The following is a 19593-nucleotide window of genomic DNA, read 5'->3' as shown; positions in this document are numbered from 1 at the left end:
CAGTGATTTATTTTTTCTAAAACGGGTTTTCAAGTTAAAGAACACCTGGAGGAATAACAAAACATTTGGATAAACAAGTTGGCTATGTTGGCTGTGTATTACCAAAATGACCAATGTACAAGAGTTTCACAGTGGAGAAGGTGAAATCAAAACAGTAAGTGTAGTATGCAGTAAGACCCAGATTTTTAAAAAACGTTGCAAGAAGGGAATGTCCTTTGTAAATATTTATCCTATAACAATGTTAGGTTACGAAGGGCCTCAGCAATACAACACAGCCGCAACTGTTTTGGGAGTCCCAGGAGGGAGCTGATGCCACGTGACCAGCCACAGGACCCTTTTCACAGGGAGCCAAAATCAGCGGCTGCCCAAAGGAGTAAGTGTCCCTGCACCGAGAAATGGACCCTCTTGTCCTCGCTGGGTTCCTAACCTGTCTCTGGAGGACCCCAGCACACATCTAGAAGTGCTTTAGTGGACGGACCTTTGCTTTTCCCCCGACAATATCCACCACTCCAGTGTTCCTTCCGGTTTTAAAGCCCCAGTGACTCTACAGAAAACAAAGGACAGAGAATGATGAGTTGGGTGTGCTGAGTACCAAAAAGCAACGCGACCGAGGCAAATGTCCTGCCCAGACAGTCCAGAATAAATTCATTCCCCAGAACGGGCTGCTCACATGTAGGCCGAGTACCGGATCTCAGAGCACAGTGAGGACGACAAGGAACGTTTCCTGATGGGTAGGGCAGGCACGAGACCTCCCGAATGAACAAGCAAGCTTGCTGATCCGGACTCACGCATCCCACCTGCCGAGGAAAGCCGGGTACGGATCCGCCAACCCCGGGATCTTTGGTGGGGATGAAAAACCATCTTTGAGAAAGGGATCTAAAGAGAGCTCAACACCCACGGGGTCTTGAGGAGGAGGAGGAGAAGCCCGGGAGGGAGTAAACGGATCCAGAAATACAGACGTTAAGAACAACAGTCACTCTGATGGCTTTATTAAAATGTCGGCCACAGCTCTCTTTACAAAACCACCAAGTCCCCAGAGTCATTCAGCAAGTATCAAGACCTTCTACCTGCAGGAAGCGCATCCAGAAAGGCAGGTCTTCCATGCTCCTGTTTCTTAATACAACTCCAAAGTATTTAAACTTCTGAAAGCTTCATTCAGCCAGCATTTCAGTAGCAATTCTGACTTAGCATTGTGCCTGTAATGCTGTGTCTTTGTTCACACGAGCAAAAGCCGGTTGTTCTCTCTCTTAGGTGCCCACAGATCACAGGGTTTAGACAGATACTTAAATAAACCAGTTTTGAGCGGCAAAGAGGTAAAAAGTGTTAGGGAAACAAACTACAGTACAGTAGTCAAAGTTACAATACATTTAATCCACTATTTTTAAAAGTGTAGATGGAGTGTGGAATCGCTTTCATGAAAGAAACGTACGCACTGTGCCCTTGACTGCGCCCCGACAGATAGGGCACCTTCTCAGAGACGGGGCGCACTCCTGGCACACGACCAGGTGGCCGCAGGGGATGAACACGATGGACACCTCCTTGTCCATGCACACTTTGCACGTCCTCTCCTCCTGCAGCCGCCGCAGCTGCTCCTCCACAGGTAAATCTGGAAAAGGGAAGAATTTTTTATTTTTAAAGATTTTATTTATTTGACAGAGGTCACAAGCAGGCAGAGAGACAGGCAGAGAGAGAGAGGGAAGCAGGCTCCCTGCTGAGCAGAGACCTGGATGTGGGGCTCAACCCCAGGACCCTGGGATCATGACCTGAGCCGAAGGCAGGGGCTTAACCCACTGAGCCACCCAGGCACCCCAAGAGGGAAAAAATTTTGATGAAAGTCAACTTGCTTCTCCAATAAAAAGCTGAGAAAATAAAACCCATGATTTCTATGGGTTTAAATTACGAGTACTATGTATGTTACCTGAGACATTTTCCGGGGGAATATACTTTAGGTCCTGTTGCACTAGGGGAGAAACACAAAAGGGCATTATTAGTAACAAGTATAGTTAATATTTAGCCACAAAGTATCCATTTTTAAGCGAACCACTCAGACTCTGGCCAAATGCTATCAACAGTTGTCACAACGTCAAGGGCAACACAACTCTTTCATCTTGTGGTACAAGCTTATACATTAGACTGAATCATTTCTGGGAATCCCAAAGTATTGCTGAAAGCCCATTTTCTTTTTTTAAATTGAACTGACCTGAATTTTAAGTACCCGTGAGTTAACATACGGTGTAATACTTGTTGCTGGGTGCAGAATTGGGATTTGACACTTCCGCGCCCTGCCTGCCGCTGGCCACATTACCAGTGTGTTTCCAACTAACCCAGAAAGTTCCCCGGAGTCATCGAGCAGCACTCACCAAAGATACGCTTGTATAGCACGGGGTCCATTTCTTGCAGAGAGTTTTTAAACACGGTGGCAGCTGAGCTGCCCCTCCCTAACACGGTGTCGAGCAGCTCCCCGGCCTGCAAAGGCGTCCGCGCCTTCTGCTCCAGCACCCCGCGCTCGTGCTCACTGATCACTCCGGCTGCCAGCAGGCTGTCCAGGATCGGGAGCACGTGAGTCAAGCGCTGGAGAAGCACCGTTCTGTTCTTCCGGATCAATGCTGCATCATCTTTAGAAAACAGAAAACACAGACACATTCCAGCTCCACTCAGACCTCCTTCACACAGACACATGACTGCAGTAATGCCCTGTTCGCACCGCAGGAGGCTGCTGGGCCTGGGGGTCCCTGCCGCCCCGCGTCGGGACCTGCACCCTGTGAGGGCAGCACTGCGTGTCACAGGTCCCCTCTGTTCGTGCTCCCAGCAGCACCCGCGGGAGGTGCCGGTGCTCCCACCTGGCAGCGGACAAAGAAAAAGCAAGCACGCGCTGCGGGATGCGCCAGGAACGGGAATGGTGGCAGACTGGTGTCTGGCCGCCTCCCGCGGTCTCTGCACAGCCACTCAGCCCCTCACCAAATCCAGTTCAGAACCTAAGAACACTGAAATTCCAAATCAGTTGGAAAGACAGAAGAGATTAAAATGACAGAATGTTTATTTCCTAAATTATCGTTCACCTGGGAAATATCTCCAAAATTCCCTGCTGGGATAGTTTTAATTATTTCCCCAAATTAGACATGATATTGCCATTACCCAAATCTTTTATAGTAAATGGGGAAAGACACTAACAGCCTTTCAAAAATTAAATCGTACTTGTCAATAATACCATCCTGTCTATAGGATCATTCTATTCTTTGTTGAGATCCAGATTTTGTATCTATCGATGTAGTATTTTATATTTTGAAATTCTGCAATTTTCTTATCCCCTTGGAATACACTTTGTGAATCTAAGTTTAGTCATTACTACACAATTTTCCCATGATCCATAGGCTCTTTCTATAAAATAACCAATGACAGAAGTTGGGCTGTCTAAAAAATTATTTGAGGGAAGAGAACTGTTGGATTTTAGAAACACTGACTCTAACAAGTAATAGGACATAAAAATAGAACCATTCAATAAAAAATAGTGCTTAGTAAAAGAGTCAAGGCCGGAGAGACCCATTCTGAAGGTAACTGGAGCTCTGGGCATAACCGGGAAAGAGGACGCGGGCCTAGCACGGTGTCTGGCATAAGCGCACGCTCCATCCACACCTGAGGGACAGCCGGGCAGGCAAGTCTGAGTGATCCAGACAGCAGCTGGGACAGAAACGTCAGAGCCAGGGGGCTAAGATTAGCACCTAATCAACTGGGTTAAATCATCTGGTGTAGAGGTAGTGATACCCCAGAAAACTAACGTAGAATTCATATCTCACGTTGACATATATTCATTCTTCCATCTAAGATTTCTGGTCCTTTTTTAAAAAAAGATTAGAGAGAAAGAAGAGGGGTGAGGCGAGGAGGAGGAGAGCAGGCAGAGGGACGAGCAGGCTCCCCACTCGGCGCAGAGCCCAGCATGGGGCTGGATCTCACCACCCTGAGACCGTGCCCGGAGCTGAAATCAATCATCAGATGCTCAACTGACTGAGGGACCCACGTGCCCCTAAGGTTTACTTCTCTATTTAACTTAGACTAATGTAACAAGTTTTCTGAAGTTTTAAAACTTCTTTTTATTTTTTTTTAAGACTTATTTATTTATTTATTTGACACAGAGAGATCACAAGCAGCCAGAGAGGCAGGCAGAGAGAGAGGAGGAAGCAGGCTCCCTGCTGAGCAGAGAGCCCGATGTGGGGCTCGATCCCAGGACCCTGGGATCACGACCTGAGCCGAAGGCAGCGGCTTAACCCACTGAGCCACCCAGGCACCCCTAAAACTTCTTTCTTTTTAATATTTTATGTATTTATTGGTCAGAGAGAGAGAGACAATACAAACCAAGGGAGCAGCAGGCAGACAGAGAAGCAGGTTCCCCACCGAGCAGGGAGCCCGATGCAGGGTTCCATCCCAGGACCCTGGGATCATGACCTGAGCCGAAGGCAGATGCTTAACCCACTGAGCCACCCAGGCATCGCAAGATTTCTAAAATTGCATTGCTAGTGGTTGAGAAAAAAAGACTCATTTCAAAGTCACAGTTTGTCTTCTGACTTCTAAGAGGTAAAGACTTGAATACACCTTTGAAGTCTATTATTCTTTCGCTCTGGAAATAATATCCTAAATTGTCTCTTTATTTACACACCTGTCAAGAAATTACTTACCTACTGTTCTTGGGAAATTGTAAAGCCCTCAGTAACCTAAATGGAAATACTTTGATCTGCTCATTCCGACAGTCTCTCTGAGCACAGAGCACATAAAGCCGGCGCTGCGCAGCGCACACGGCACAGGCACCAGACACTACGAGATCTGACGATGCAAATGATAGTATGCTGTCGCTAGTGGTCATGTCAGCACACTGGGGATTTTCTTTGAAAGAAACGCAGAGGTTTCACCACTGGCGTCCACAAACAATTGTGGAGGGGGGCGTTCTCGTCTTTGGAAGATGACCACCAGCTAAGACGGAGACGACCCCTGCACCTCTGCGGAGCTGGTGGTTTGCGGAACCAAGGAAGTCACACTTTAGTAAAGGCAGAATCAGATGTACGCCCCAGGCTGACCAGAAGACAAACCCTCCTACAGAGCAGACTTCGTGAAGCCTGGTGGACAACCTTCCAATCACCCGGGGCAGAAAGAGATTCCAGATCATGCTGGACAACCACGAGGGGCAGACCCTTTTCCCTTCCTGGGCTGTGGGCGTACCCAGGGGCAAGAGCTCTCCTAAGGGAAAACACCTGGGACTCTCCGAGTCATTTATGTAAAACGGCCAGAGCTACACAGCGGTGAGCCTGAGCGGAAGCCGGACTGAGAGACTCCCGAGGACGGGCTCAGGGACACCAAGAGTCCGAGAGCTGTAGGTGCCGACTGCCATCGGTGACAGACCGTGCTTCCGGGACCCCGAGACCTCTAATAAGAGCTCGTGGAAAGCTGCAGTCTGCATCTAATGTTGGAAAGACTTCTGGGTCTGGTCCATGCTTGGCGAAGGGCAGCAGAGCAGAGACAAACACCTCTGCCTGTCAGGGTCCGAGTGTGGACGGCATTCAGAGTGGCCAGCTGGGACGTGCTCGGGGGAAGACAGCGTCTGTCAAGGGCCGCAGAGCAGAGGCCGCAGGGCAGTGACCAGGCAGGGATAGGCGTGGCCACCCTGTCTTAGAACGTGCAGCTGTGTCCTCGCCCTGCCCTCCGGAACAGAAGGGCCCCTGAGGGGGCTCTGGTCCCATGTGTGCAGGCAGGACACTCAATCATGCTTCCTCTGTTCCCGGGTTATTAGTGCTGTGGAAGCGTCCCTGGGCTGAGATGCTCTGTGATGCGAGTACTAAAGGGACCATCCCTGATCCCACTCCAATTTACAAGAGTGGGCGTGGGGACATAGCGGTGAGTGATTCCATATGTGGCCAACAGCCCAGAGCACAACTATAAATTAAGAACAGGCTTTCATGGGGCGCCTGGGTGGCTCAGTGGGTTAAAGCCTCTGCCTTCAGCTCAGGTCATGATCCCAGAATCATGGGATCGAGCCCCACATCGGGCTCTCTGCTCAGTGGGGAGCCTGCTTCCCTTCCTCTCTCTGCCTGCCTCTCTGCCTACTTGTGGTCTCTCTCAAATAAATAAATAAAATATTTAAAAAAAGAAAAAGAAAAAAAGAATGGGCTTTCACTCAATACACACATTTTCAATCAACTGATGGGCAATTCAAATACACTGTGATGTAAAAACTTTCCAGAGTTCAAATTGAGAACACTGAACAGAAGTGCCCTGAGTTTTCTGTGACTGACACACGGCGACATCGCACGCACACGGTGACATCACACCTGCAGTGACCTCACACCCGCAATGACATCACACCCACACGGGGACCTCACATGGCATGGTGACCTCACACCCGCACAGTGATGTCAGGCCCATGCAGGGGACGACGCTGGTCAGTGTGGGTACGTACCTGAGTCTCTGTTCTCAGCTGCTCGCTCCTTCTCCTCTTCCCTGAGCTCGTCTTCCGCGTGCAGTAAGTCTGACACAAGCTCGTTCACGGTCCTGTAATTCTCCCCGGTGCTCAGGATCTTCCTCTGCACCGTCTGCCTCACCAGGCTCCTGCCGAAGCCCATCTCCAAGGCGGCCGCCACCACGGGCGTGTTCATCATGACCGCGTCTTCTGAACGGATTTCTCCAGGTCCAAAATGGACAACTACAAGAAATAAAGGATTTCTCCATGCTGGGAGAATCTGTATATCTTTTGAATTAAGTTATTACAATTTCAAGAACATAAAGCCCAGAAAACATATGGGCATTGCTTTATATTAACTTTATTGAAGTTAAAACCACGATGTACGTGTCCAGTCACTAAAATAAGAACATGGAAAATCGCACTGCCATTCAAAATATGCATTACTGGGCATAACTGTGAGTGGGCGGAAGAGAATGTAGGGGATCCCCGTCCACCGAGCATTCCTTACTCCCTAGGATGAACGAACAAATGAGCTTTCTAAGTCCAGTATGTTTTCCGTGTTTTTCAAAGAGGTCACTGTCCCCACTCACCCCACCCCTGTGGGCCTCCCAGGGCGCCCCTCCTGTCTAGTGCTTCTCAGCAGCGCCACCAGAGTGTCTTCAGAAACACAGACCCGGCTCTGTCGCCCTCCTTCAGAAGTCCCAGCACAGTCCCCCTGTTCCCACAAACGCTCCACTGTGGCTCACAAGAGCCCGCCCATCCGGGCCCCGCTCGCCTCTTCGGTCTCACCACTTGCCACTTTCTCATTCCCAGGCGACACTCCCGCCCAGAAGTCACAGACAGACAGCGCATGGGTCACGCCCGGCCTGGCTGATCGCTCGGAGCGCGGACCTGCCTCCTCCTCCTGCTTGTTCGCAAATCCCACTCTGGCCGTAGGGAATTTTGTTCAGTTCTGCTAACGTCCCTGTTTTGTTTTTGTCACTTAAGCCTTCCATGCACTGTTCTCTCTGCCTAGAATATTCTTTTTCTCCCTTTGTCACCTGCTTAACTCCTACCCTTCCCTTCGAGTCTGTGCCAAGGCAAGTATGTCCTCTGGAAAGCCTTTCTCAGCCTCCGACACCGGGCGCACAGCCCCTCAGGGGCTCCCACAGCACAGCACCCTTTACTTTTCCAACCAGATCCCTTCCTCCTACCTGCGTCCTTGGCTGTACCCCCTGGACTGTTCGCCCACGAGAGCAAGGGTTCTGTTTACCCTGTTCCAGGTTCTGGTTTAATGCTGGTTCTACGGTTTAATTCAGTTCAATAAATATTCTGTGTGTACGGTCCTCTGAGACCAGACACACAGAATATTTATTGAACTGAATTATACCCTAAAGGATGGAGTAGAACAGCTTGTTCAAATCCTGGCTCTGTCACCTTTTAGGGTTAGCCTCAAAAGACAGGATATTTAGCCTCTCTGAGCCACAGGGTCCCTGCTGAGGAATGGGAGTAATATTTTGTACCCTTTTCATGTTACAGAAAGAGTATGTGACCAATCGCATGTCATCACGCCCGTGTCCCCATAGGGTCTGAGAACCAGGGCGAGGCTGGGTTCCTGGCGTCTATTAGACCTACAGACACTCACGTCCCGCCATTAGACAACACCACGCAGGACGGTAGGTTCAAAGTGGAGACCAGAAATCTGGCTCCTTAGGCAATTACGATGCACGCTAAGGTTTAAGAAACACCAGCTTAATGCACTGAGAGCGCATAACACAGAGCATCGTACAAGTACACCTTGTGACTGTTACCAGCTTTCAATCTCCACGGTACCTGTGGTTCTGTTTAAATGCAGTAATTATCGTCATTATACGTACTTGGTGATTCAGCATTTTCATCTTCTGTGTTGTCTGAAGTAGATAACAGCTACAGGGAAAAAAGTTTATAAATTAAAATACAAGTCTTAGCCTGTTACGATATAAATGAGTCAAGAGATCTATTTTATTCAACTTATTGCAAATTGACATCCTTGTAGGCAAAATGATTTTTTTTTTATCTTGAAAGCAATTTTTTATCATTTACATTCAAGAGCTATTCTCAACACCAGAAACTCTTTCTCATGGACTCTATATTCATAACAGCAAGAAAAGTGCCACACCTTCCAGTGAGACAATCGCTGTTGGCATTTCATCCCCAGCATCTTACACTTCCTGGGTCATCGTTTGGGGTAAGTTGGATCCTATAGCAGTTCTACCGACTGTGGCTAAAAAGGGTTTGACCCTCAAACTATTATATAGGCACTTACCTGCTTTTCCAAGATTATTTTCCATTCAGCACTTTGACTCTCTCCTGAAATACCCTTCTGGCCTGCCAAATTTCTGCTGAAAAACCTCTGCTAGGCTTATGGAGTTTCCCTTATACATAACTGTCTTTTTTCCACCTTGCTTTTTAGATTATCTCTTTATCATTATTTTTTGTGACTGTAATTACTGTGTGTCTTAATGTGGACCTCCTTGGGTTGATTTTGTTGGGGGCTCTCTCTGGCCCCTGGATCTGGATATCTGTTTCCTTCCCCAGATTCAGGAAGTTTTCAGCTATTTATTCATCAAATAAATTTTCTGTCCCCTTTTCTCTCTTTTCTTCTTCTGAGATCCATATTATGTGAGTATTTTTATGCTTGATGGAATCAATCAATTCCCTAAGTCTATTCCCATTTTGCACAATTTTTTTTCTCTCTCCCGCTCAGCTTCGTAACTGTCCATTACTCTGTCTTTTGGTTCGTTCATCAATTCATTCCTCCACTTCTTCCTGCCTACTGTTCAAGTCATCAAGAGTGTTTCTTGGGGCTCCTGCATGGCTCAGTCATTATGCGTCTGCCTTCAGCTCAGGTCATGATCCCAGGGTCCTGGAATCCAGCCCCACATCAGGGACCTCCCTGTTTGGCAGGTCCCCTGCTTTTCCCTCTCCCATTCCCCCTGCTTGTGTTCCCTCTCTCGCTGTCTCTCTGTCTAACAAATAAATAAATTTTTAAAAAAATTAAAAATTTTTTTTAAAAAGACTGTTTCTCACTCATGTCTGCTGTATTACTCTTTACCTCTGTGTTACAGGCCTAGTCACATCTTTTCTCAAGTCCAGTGAGCATCCTTCTGATCACTGCTTTAAATTCTCCATTGGACATGCTACCTACATCTGATTCACCTGGGTCTCCTGGTACGATTTTTTTCTGTTCTTTCCTTTGGGGTGTATTCCTGTCTCCTCATTGTGTCTAACTCTGTGTGTGTTCTGTGTGTGAGCAAAGACAGCTCCATCTTCTGCTCCTGAGAGCAGTGGCCATATGAAGAGGTAGTCCTGTGGTCCCCCGAGGTGCCACGCGTCCCCCACTCCCCAGCAGCCAGCACTTCAGGGCTATCTCCTGAGTGTGCTGTGCGTGTCCTGCTGCTGTGGCTGAGCCACTTTTGCCTTCAGTGCAGGTGTCTGCAGGGACTGTCTTGGTCTGTTGTGGGCAGGATTTCATCCCTGAGTCATTTGTGGGGTCACTTTGGGTTTGAGCTGAGTGAGACCAGAGTTGCAGTAGCCCCGAACCACAGGGCACCATCTCTGTGTTGTTCCTGAGAAGCTTACACTGGTGGGCGGAGCCTGCAGACCAATCAGCTGTCTGCTCCCAGCCCGCTGCCGGGGACGGGGTGGGAGCTGGGACGAGGTGGCCCGCTGGGTTGCCTGCGCGCTGCCCTGGTTTGGATGAGCTCTGACCAAGAACGCCTCAGATGGCGTGGATCCACAAAGGACCTGGTGTTGGCAAGGTTGATGCCCATCTTCTGGTAGGAGGGCAGCCCAGGCACCAGCACTGAGGCCAGCCCAGGGGAGGAGGTGGTGTGGGGTAAGCAAGGGAGGCGGTGAGAGTCGGCACCGTCCTGGTTCCCACAGGAGGCTGTGTGTTTACGCCGAGGGGCAGGGGCAGAGACCGGTGCTGGCTCTTGCCACCCTCAGGAACCTCCGAGACCACAAGGAACTCTGCCTCCCATGGCCCAGGTGTGTTCTTCAATCTGCTGCTTCTCACCCTGAGTCTCCATGGGCTGTTTCTCGTGCTGTGTCTCTAAGAGCAGGGACTCTGTTTCCTCTCACCCACCAGCTGCCCCAGAGCCAAGCCTGGCAATTTTTTAAAATACCAGTTTTCAGTCCTGCTGGCAGTAAAAACTCACAAAATTCGGCCCCTCTGGTCTTCAAAGCTAAATGTCATGGGGTTTCATCTTCCCTGGGTGGGGGGCTTCCCAGCATGTGGGTGTGTTTCTCTCCCCCTCTGGGCTGTGGCTCCCTCTCGCAGGTGGACACAGTCTCTGCCCTTCCCGCCCTCTTCCCTGTGGCCTGCTCTCCACAGTTGGCTGTGTAGAGTCTGCTCTGCCAGTCCCCAGGTCATTTTCTGGGTTATTTATGCTGATGGGGGCTTTATCTAGTTGTATCCATGGGACGGGCAAGGTGAGCCGAGGGTCCTCCTGCTCTGCCATCTTCTCAGCAATCTCCTTCCAGGAAGATTAGAAGGAGCGATAAAATTCTCTTTCTCAAGTCTTTTAAACAAAAATTAGTATTTTAAATGCTACCATCCCAGCCAATGTTTTCCTCAAATAATATAACTGACGGTGACCTTACTATAGCAATACTTGGGGCTATACCCTAAATATTATTTTTCAGGAAGTCTCTAATTCTGAATATATTTTTATCCAAAGAATAATTCTAAGATCATGTTGAGCATTTTTTAAAATGGAATGTACTTTTAAAGCCACTCTTGTCTTTTCACTAAAGTACTGTACTCTTTAATTATCAGAAAATAATTTATCTGTTGTTAACTGATGAAAAAGCCATCCCTACCTGTTCGAGTAGATGAGGGTAACTGGCTTGAATCCGACTGATGAACTCCTGTCCTTTGATGTGTATCAGGTACTCGCACCTAAAATGGAAACAACATTAAGCGTGGGGGTTATTCTAACCACACCGTCAGTAGCCTGTGCAGTGTTCCCACCGACTGTGGACACATGGCACCACGTGACACTCATTTCGCCTCCCACAGCAGAAGTGAGACGTCGTAAGCGAGGCAGGTTGCACGCCCTGGGGCAAGGCAGGCTGTCCCGCTCCGAGCCCCCAGCGGCTCTCTCCCAAAGTTCGAGGAAGGCGACCCACAGTCTGCACACTGAGAAGAGAGCCAAGGGGACAGGTAGGAAGCTCTCTCACGGACGACCCTGTTCACGCACAGGTTTGTTGTCAGAGAGTTTACGACATATGAAGAGAGACAAGGGAAGTAGCGCGGAAGTTGCCCGCGGCTCCTGGTGAGTCCCATCCTCGCGGATCGGGCTATTCCTAGACAGCACACATCGCGGTCCAGCTCAAGCACAAGACGACCCCTCACCCTACCAAAGTGAACCCGCCCTTCATCTCGTATGCTCGAAAAACGGCCACTGCGAAAGGCTAGCAACACTGCTCAAAAACCCGTGGATAAGGTATTCTTAATCTCTGTAACTTTTGAAGCCTGAAACATCTGGGCGTGTAAAGGGGCTACAAATGACAGCACCACACTAAACACAGGAGGAAGGTAAGTCATTATGAGCTTAGTAAGCGACACTAAAATCACGAAGAGTTTTGAGCCTGGAAACTCTAGATGATCATAAATCACCTAGTCTCAGTGAGAAAAGGAGAGTGTGAATCAGGACAGAACTGTCAGAAGCACAGGAACGGACGACCAGGGGTTCTGTGGTGACAAAAATACACGTGCTGGGTCCCTCTTCACCCGGACACCCGATTTAACATCACAACTTGGCTCTGATTCTTCTTGCCCAGCTCTGTTTTCTATTTCTATCCATGGAAACTACCATCTTCCAACATGCTACATAACTCATTTATTAAGTTGGTTTTTTTTTTAAGATTTTATTTATTTACTTGAGAGAGATAGCGAGCGAGCATGAGAAGGGAGAAGGTCAGAGGGAGAAGCAGACTCCCTGTGGAGCTGGGAGCCTGATGCGGGACTGGATCCCGGGACTCCAGGATCATGAGCTGAGCTGAAGGCGGTCACTTAACCCACTGAGCCACCCACATGCCTTAGTAAGTTGTTAACTGTCTGCCTCTCCCACTATTAAATTAATGTACGAGACCAAGTACAGCTGAGTATTTTGACCACGAAGACAGTGCCTGACAATAAACAACTGACTAATATTAAACATTAAAAGAATGGAAATATGTCCAAGACATAAGATTGACTGAAAAAGGTTTCAAAACAGCATCTATAACACCTAATTCATGTAGTATTATATACATTTATCTGTATATGTATACATGCATGAAAAATGTCTGCAGAGATATTCACTAAAATGCTAACTGATCCTCTTTATTTTCTTTCAAATGTTAAAATAACTTCATTTTTGGCTTCAGAGGTAGAGGTCAGTGGTTCATTAGCTGCATACGACACCCAGTGCTCATCACATCACGTGCCCTCCGTCATGCCCACCCCCCAGTGACCCCATCCCCCATCTCTCTTCCTTCCAGCAACCGTTGGTTTCCTTTAAGAGTCTCTTATGGTTTGTGTCCCTCTCGGATTCTGACTTATGAGCCTCTGTTTTGTTTCTTAAATTCCACGTGAGTGAGATCATACGATAACGGGCTTTCTCTGATTTATTCTGCTCAGCATAATACCCTCTAGTTCTGTCCATGTCATTGGAAATGGCCAGATTTCCTTTTTTATGGCTGAGTAATATTCCATAGTATGTTCGTGCCATACCTTCTTTACCCATTCATTAAACGGGTCCTCTTGAGAGAGTGAGACTTCTGGACACTTACATTTTTTTCTCTGTACTTTTCTACAAGGTGTGATTTTGGTTTTTCTAATAAACATATATTATTTTAAAACATATACATTTTTTGATATATGCAGAAACACCCTAAACCTCTATCTTCCACTAAAACAGATTATTTTTCTAAGTCATCTGTCCTAAATTTATTCAAAAGTGCCTTCTTGAAACAGAGTCCAGCAAGAGCTGATTCTAAGGGGATACATTCAGCCCAGCTCACAACCACCACCACCATCATATGCAGAGAGAGTTTCACAAGTTACCTTGGAAACCACTTGGCGTGCTCCACCCACGGGTCGTCTCCAGACTCCCAACACCGCAGTCCACCGTCACAGCAAAAGCATTTGACGTCGTCACTGTGACCTAAAATTAATTTTGGACCAAAACATATGAACTTCTGTAATGTGCCCACCCCGCCCGTGTAAGGTGCAGCCCAGGGGCGTCCTTACCAGTGTAATAGAAGCCAGCGGTGGCGAGCTGCTCGGGTCGCACGGGCACACGGGAGGGCCAGCTGCAGAAGGTCTGCAGACGGGCCGCGTGGGCCCGCATGCTCGCGTTGGACACGGTGCTCTGCAGCGCGTCCTCGAGCTGCCGGTCCACAAATGGGCAGTCAGGGAAGTGTCTCAGGTGTTCAGACAGAGCGCTGTCGTTCGGCTCCCAGTTGCTCAGCTTCCCATCACAGGCGAAGCAGGCTACTCTGTCCCCGGGTCCCACATAATAGAAACCGGCTCGGGCCAGATCCTGCGCCGGAGGGGAGGTCAAGGGCCAGGTCTGGAAGGTGAGCAGCCTGTCCTCTGCAGTCTTCAGGGCTCCCTCACAGGGGCTGGGCCTCCGGGGAGCAAACTCCCGATTCTCTCTGAAGTTTACGGGACTCGATGGGAAGCTGGCATAAGACCCGCTGAAATAGCCCGTGGTCTCCAAGCTGGGCAGCAGCGGGTGTGTGGAGCTCGTGGCGGAAGGAGGCTGCCGTGGCGGACAGCGGGCTCCGGGCTCAGAGGCTGTGCTTAGACTCCGAACGAAGGCACAGCTGGGGTACAGCTTCCTGTGCTTCTCCACAGGACGATCCCCCAGTTTCCAGTTGTCCAGCATCAGGCCGCAGCAGAAGCACCTGACCTTGTCGTTGACACCAGTGTAGTAAAACCCCGCCCGCGCCAGGCTCCGCTCCGAGACGGGGACGCCTGCCGGGAACGTCGAGAACGTGGACATGCGGTACAGCTCACACGAGTGATCGTACCTCAGCTCAAGCGCGGGGGCGCTTTTCAGCAGGCCGGACAGGCAGAGGCTCTCCTGGACCAGGTCCATAGTGAAGGGGACAGGGAAGGAAAGGGACTAGCCTTTCTCAGGGGAGGTAGTTTTGTGCACGGCTCTTGGTTTGGGCTCATTTTGGTTCTGGGCGGGGCTCAACACGGGCACCTGTCTTGTCTTCCTGTCCGCGCGCTCCGTGTGTCGGCTGGCTGGCACTCTGCCTTCCACACGCGCATTTCAAAGGACCATTATGGACATGGCCCCTTAGCATAATCTTTACACCCACAGTGTAAGTGTGATGCCGCACAGCTCCTCCTGAAGACAACCAAAACCCTTTAGGAAGGCACAGTGTGCTGTGGGGCATCAGAGGCCACTCCGCGCCCGGTCCCCCTGGCATGGGGCAGCCTGCAGCCAGCCCATCAAATGCGGGATGTTCTCAGCTGGCTTGTTATCAGGAGAAACCGCGCTCAGTAAGTGCTCTACAGAAACTAAACTCAAACTAGGTTCATCTTGCTTTTTTATTAATGACGAAATTTGGTACCCAGAAAGAAAGAAAAAGGATAAGACCTTCCTTAAAAGGAGAATGCACGACCCTATTTCACTGATTCTGGATGCATCTTTTCAGTGTCTTTGTTATCGAGAGGTATCTAACAGCTAGTAACATCAGATTTTAATTAGCAGCATTTTTATTTCCCAAAAGTATTTAAATTGACAGTGTGTCCTACAATCAGTGACATCTCAGCATATCCCAAATCTTGCTCAAATTAAATAATTTTTCTTTCTATAATAATTTTAATAGGGCACACAGAATGATCTAGAACTTCCCTACAAATAAGAGCTTAAATGGGAATAGAACTGGCTGATGGGTCTTAAGGCCTGTTTCAAAATTTATTAAATAAGAATCACTTCCCATAGTCAGGAGCTTGGTGGCTGAATCACAGTGGTTCTATCAATTAAATTATCAGGACGGATACATTCCCGACTGCCACCCATCAGAGGTCTCTCCTGCACATCTCTCTACTTTAGCAGAGGGCCAAGCGTTTACTCTCCGTTCTAGATAACTGCCACTCATTTTTAGATCTTTACCAAACACAAGTTCCTTTTTTCTATGCTGCACGGCAGCCAGGGGTCCAACAATGTGTTCCAGCGAGAATCACTTCCCCTTTATGCCCCAAGTCAGATTCAAATCAAGATTATCATCACTTTAGGGTTAGAACTCACAGGACTAGATTCGGTCATATGAGCCAGGCTTTTTTAAATTAACATTCTTTGGATACCAGAAACTCCAGTTCACTATTGAATTTGTGTATTCATGCACAAAACTACCTCCCGGAGATCAGACTAAGTCCCTTTTAAGGGGTTTAGGCCTCCATTTTGAGATGTTTTGACGTATAAAAGAAACTGGAAAAAATCTAGAAAAAGGCGAATAGTTTGCCTCTTTTGTAAAACCTGTTTTAAAAAAAGAAAGACAGTTTCAAAGTCAAATAATCCATAGCTGTAACACAGCGCACTCTTCAAACCTTTCCTCCAGCGCGGAGGCTGCTTATGCAGGACTGGGCATTGTGCCCACAAGGTCCTGCAGGACCGAGAAATCCTGGAGGGACCCACTGGCTCCAGCCAGTGCCGGCAGGAGTGCGAGGAGGCCTGGCTCATGCTGGGTTAGACCTCAGTGCTTGACTCATTCCTGTAACTTGCTATTTTGAAATTTTTACAGAGAAGAGCTACAGAAACAACAGAATTCCCACGCACATGGTGGGGACTCCCCTGGGGGAAGGGAAGGGGCAGAGGGAGAAGCAGACTCCCCGCTGAGCAGGGAGCCCTATGTGGGGCTCGATCTTGGGACCCCGGGACCATGAGCAGAGCCTAAGGCAGATGTTTAACCGACTGAGCCACCCAGGTGCCCCAGGATCACAGGTTTTCTTCTTTAAGGTTGTAATTAATCACCAACATTTGTTAAAAGTAAGAGACTTCCCATGACGTTCTTGATCCCAAGCTCCTCCTGAAAAACCCCAAGGGCGACAGGGAGCTGGCCGCGAGGGAGGCGCCACTGCTCCCAGCAGGCATGCTGGCTCTGACACGCAGTGTCCAGGACATGTGTCACTGAACGGGCACCACGGGTCTTCTGACGGGGCCGTTATTAAGAAAGTGAAATTGTCCTAATACCTGTATCTGTCGAAAGTGACAGATGCAAAGTGGACGGAGAGAGACAAGTTGGGAAAAAAATGAAGATGCCATACTTCTTCGTGGAAAAGGAGACTATTCCCACACGTTAAGATATGCACATAAAGTATGTTTTTGTTTAGAAGAGACGCCTGTCTCTGGTCATTTATGCCACCTGCCTGGCCTGTCTACACCCTGGCCCTGTGCTCCCGAAGCCCAGCTGTGCACACAAGGCCCACAGACTCCTATGGACAGGCAGGCAACCATTTATGATCAGAGGACGAGACTACTCCAAAACACCCATGCCGCATCCGTCCAAACTCTCCCAGCCTCTTCTGCACACAGACCCCCGAGAGCTCTGGGGGACGCCCGGCACCTCACGGGCTGGGGCCACCATCCCCGCACAGCTGTCCGTGGCCCGAGGCAGCTCCCTAGCCCACTGCCCCCTGCAACTTTGAAGCCTTCGGGATCCTTACCGAAGTTTTCCCTGCTCCCCTTTGGAAGACTGCTTTGCCTTCTGCGTCCCTAAGAGACCTCACTGAGCAGTAACCCTTTCATGCCCCCAAATCCATGCCTTTCTCCCTACAACCCACCTGCTGCTCCCAACCCAGCCTCTCCCCTCCTCCTCTCTCCCGATCCTTCCTTTGAGAGAGCAGGCACACCGAAGTCTGTCTTGGTTTCCGAATGAGAACAGCAACGAAAGTCCTCTTTGAACCCCACTTTCCGTTCTAGCAACTACAGTCGACCCTTGAACAATGCAGGGGTCGGGGTGCCCACAGCCCTCCCCACACTGTTGAAAATCTGATTCTGTTAACTCCCAAAAACTTTGTAGTAAACTGTACTTGACTAAAGGTGTTACTGGTAACAGTGGTTGAATGCGTATTTTGGATATTGTATGTATTATGTACTGTATTTTTTACAAGAAAGTCAGCAGAAGAGAATGTTAAGAAAATCAAAGGAAAATGCATTTACAGCACTGTACCATAGTGATGGAAACCATAGGCATGTAAACGGACGTGAGAGGCTGGAACCCAGCTGTTCAAGGGTCAGCTGGGCGGCATCTCACTTTAGCTTCACAGCCCACGAATGCAAAAGCATCTACAGCCGAGGCCTCCCAGAACAACTGGATTAGGCCAACATGAACAACTGGGGAAGCTCAGTGGGTGAAGCGTCTGCCTTCAGCTCAGGTCAGGATCGACCCCTACTATGTCAGGCTCCTTGCGCAGCAGGGAGCCTGCTTCTCTGGCTCACTCTGCCCCTCTCCCCACCCCCAGCTCGCTTGCTCTCTCTCACAATTAAATAAATAAATCTTAGAAAAGAAATGTTCTCCTTCCTTGGCCTCTTGATGCCACTCTGGGGTTCCTGTCTCCTTTCTAGTGGTTCCCTCTCTGAATGGCTCAAGGTCTCAGCCTCTTCTCTTCTCTTAGCCCCTCTGGCAGGTAACCTTCTGGATCCCAGGGCTGGTGGGTGTGTCCCCCCCTCCAGGGCACCTGGCAGGACCACAGCTCTGAGGCCGGAGGGAGAGTGTACCTTCCCCTCCCTCCTTCCCCAGACCTTGAGGTTCTTCAGAGAGCACCAGCTTTCAGCTCTGGACCAGTCCTCCCACTGCCAACATCCACGGGGCTCCACACAAAATGGAGAACATTCTCCATAGGTGCTGAACAAGGGAAGGTCAGCAGACTTGCCCCAGCACCCTGTGACCACAACACACTCATTTGTATGGTATTAAGAACATCAACTCTCCATGAGTGACTACAAAGTCCCATGGCTTAATATCAGGGTTTGAAGTCAGAGATCCTGGGTTTTCAGATACCATTCAGGCCCCCCCAGCACAGGGCGGGACCTTTGGCAAGGAAACCTCCCCGAGCCCGAGCAAGCCCATTACCCACAGAGATTGTCATGGCACCTACCGGGAACACAGCCCCAAACGCGCTGGGAGGGCGTCCCTGCACACAGCGGCACTGGGCAGCGGCGGGGGCTGGAATGACCACTGGCAGACCCAGTTCGTCAGCGTCGGCCGCCTCCCAACACCGGGCTACATAGACCAACCGCACTGCTGGCTACCCGAGCTGCCCCCCAGGACCGCCCGCAAATCTACTCTCCGCACCAACGCGCGCCAGCACTCGTTCCTCCACGGGGTCGTCTGGGGCGGAGAGCTGGGAAGCGCAGGGGGCACCCTCCACGGCGCGGACCACCACCGGGCCCTGGGGGTCACCCCAGCCACGAAGGCCTCCCGCCCACGGGCTCACCGCCGACTGGCACGCGGGTGCTCATAGGCCAGGGGGTCCCCGCAGCGACGCCTGGCCCTCCCGCCTCCCGGCCGACCCTCGCCCTCCGCCGCGCTCCCCCGTGGGCCGCACCCACGCCAGGGAGGTCCGCACACGCGCACCCCGAAGGCCCGTCACCCACCTGCCGCCCCGAGGCCCCGCGCGCCAGCGCCTGCCGCCGGCCGTGTCCTGGGGTGGCCGCGGGCGCCCTGCTCTCCCGGGCGGGCGGGAGGCCTACGCGGCTTTTAGCGGCCCCGCCGCCCCATCCGTGCAGCCCGCGGCCGGTGCTTTCCTCGCAGGCCGTGGGGGAAGTCCGCGGCGGTAACCACACGCACTTCCCCTGGGCCGCGGCCTGGCAAGCTCCCCGGGGGATTTCCGCGACCCCGGGGGCGCCGCTGTGCCGGCCGCGGCCTTTCCGCCCGCGCGGCTGCGGCCCGGGTCAACGCGCCCCGCTTCCTGACAGCAGTGACGTGCGCGCGGCGGCCGGGGGCGCGGGGAGCAGGGCGCTCCGCCGGGGTCTTCCCTGGGCCCAGCACGGAGCCGACCCTCCGGCTTCGGGCATCCGAGCTTCGTCTCTCGGCGGGGCCGCTGCTCTAGAGCTGGCGCCGCGCGGCAAAGCCTGGTCCTCCCGCCTGCGGTCCGCCCCCCGGGGAGGTCTCCGCGCGGG

The 19593-nt window shown here is 50.6% G+C and overlaps 1 protein-coding gene across 1 annotated transcript; it reads right to left on the bottom strand.

The window, feature by feature from the left end:
- Positions 1 to 960: 960 nt before the first annotated feature.
- On the bottom strand, positions 961 to 19205 carry BIRC3 (baculoviral IAP repeat containing 3). The gene is made up of 9 exons (XM_045077492.1): positions 19069 to 19205; positions 13704 to 15948; positions 13518 to 13617; positions 11288 to 11366; positions 8302 to 8350; positions 6443 to 6685; positions 2361 to 2615; positions 1919 to 1960; positions 961 to 1606 (listed from the first exon to the last, which is right to left on the bottom strand). Exons 2-9 carry the CDS (start codon positions 14554 to 14556, stop codon positions 1413 to 1415), a joined length of 1815 nt encoding a protein of 604 aa, XP_044933427.1. The 5' UTR covers positions 14557 to 15948; positions 19069 to 19205; the 3' UTR covers positions 961 to 1412.
- Between the last annotated feature and the right edge of the window lie 388 nt (positions 19206 to 19593).

Source organism: Mustela putorius, unplaced genomic scaffold (genome assembly GCF_011764305.1).
Source record: "Mustela putorius furo isolate JIRA1106 unplaced genomic scaffold, ASM1176430v1.1 tig00000198_pilon_pilon_pilon, whole genome shotgun sequence".
In the NCBI taxonomy this organism is placed as follows: domain Eukaryota; kingdom Metazoa; phylum Chordata; class Mammalia; order Carnivora; family Mustelidae; genus Mustela; species Mustela putorius.
The sequence above is the reverse complement of the archived record's forward strand: the minus strand, read 5'-3'. Positions and strand labels throughout refer to the sequence as shown.

Bases quoted from the DNA above. Each gene is read 5' to 3' on its own strand.
- BIRC3 (XM_045077492.1), bottom strand. From the start codon at position 14,556: ATGGACCTGGTCCAGGAGAGCCTCTGCCTGTCCGGCCTGCTGAAAAGC. The intron at 6,686-8,301 runs GTACGTATAATG...TATTTCTTGTAG, and splicing joins TGAAAATGCTGAATCACCAA to TTGTCCATTTTGGACCTGGA. The intron at 1,961-2,360 runs GTGAGTGCTGCT...TTTCTCCCCTAG, and splicing joins GCTATACAAGCGTATCTTTG to TGCAACAGGACCTAAAGTAT.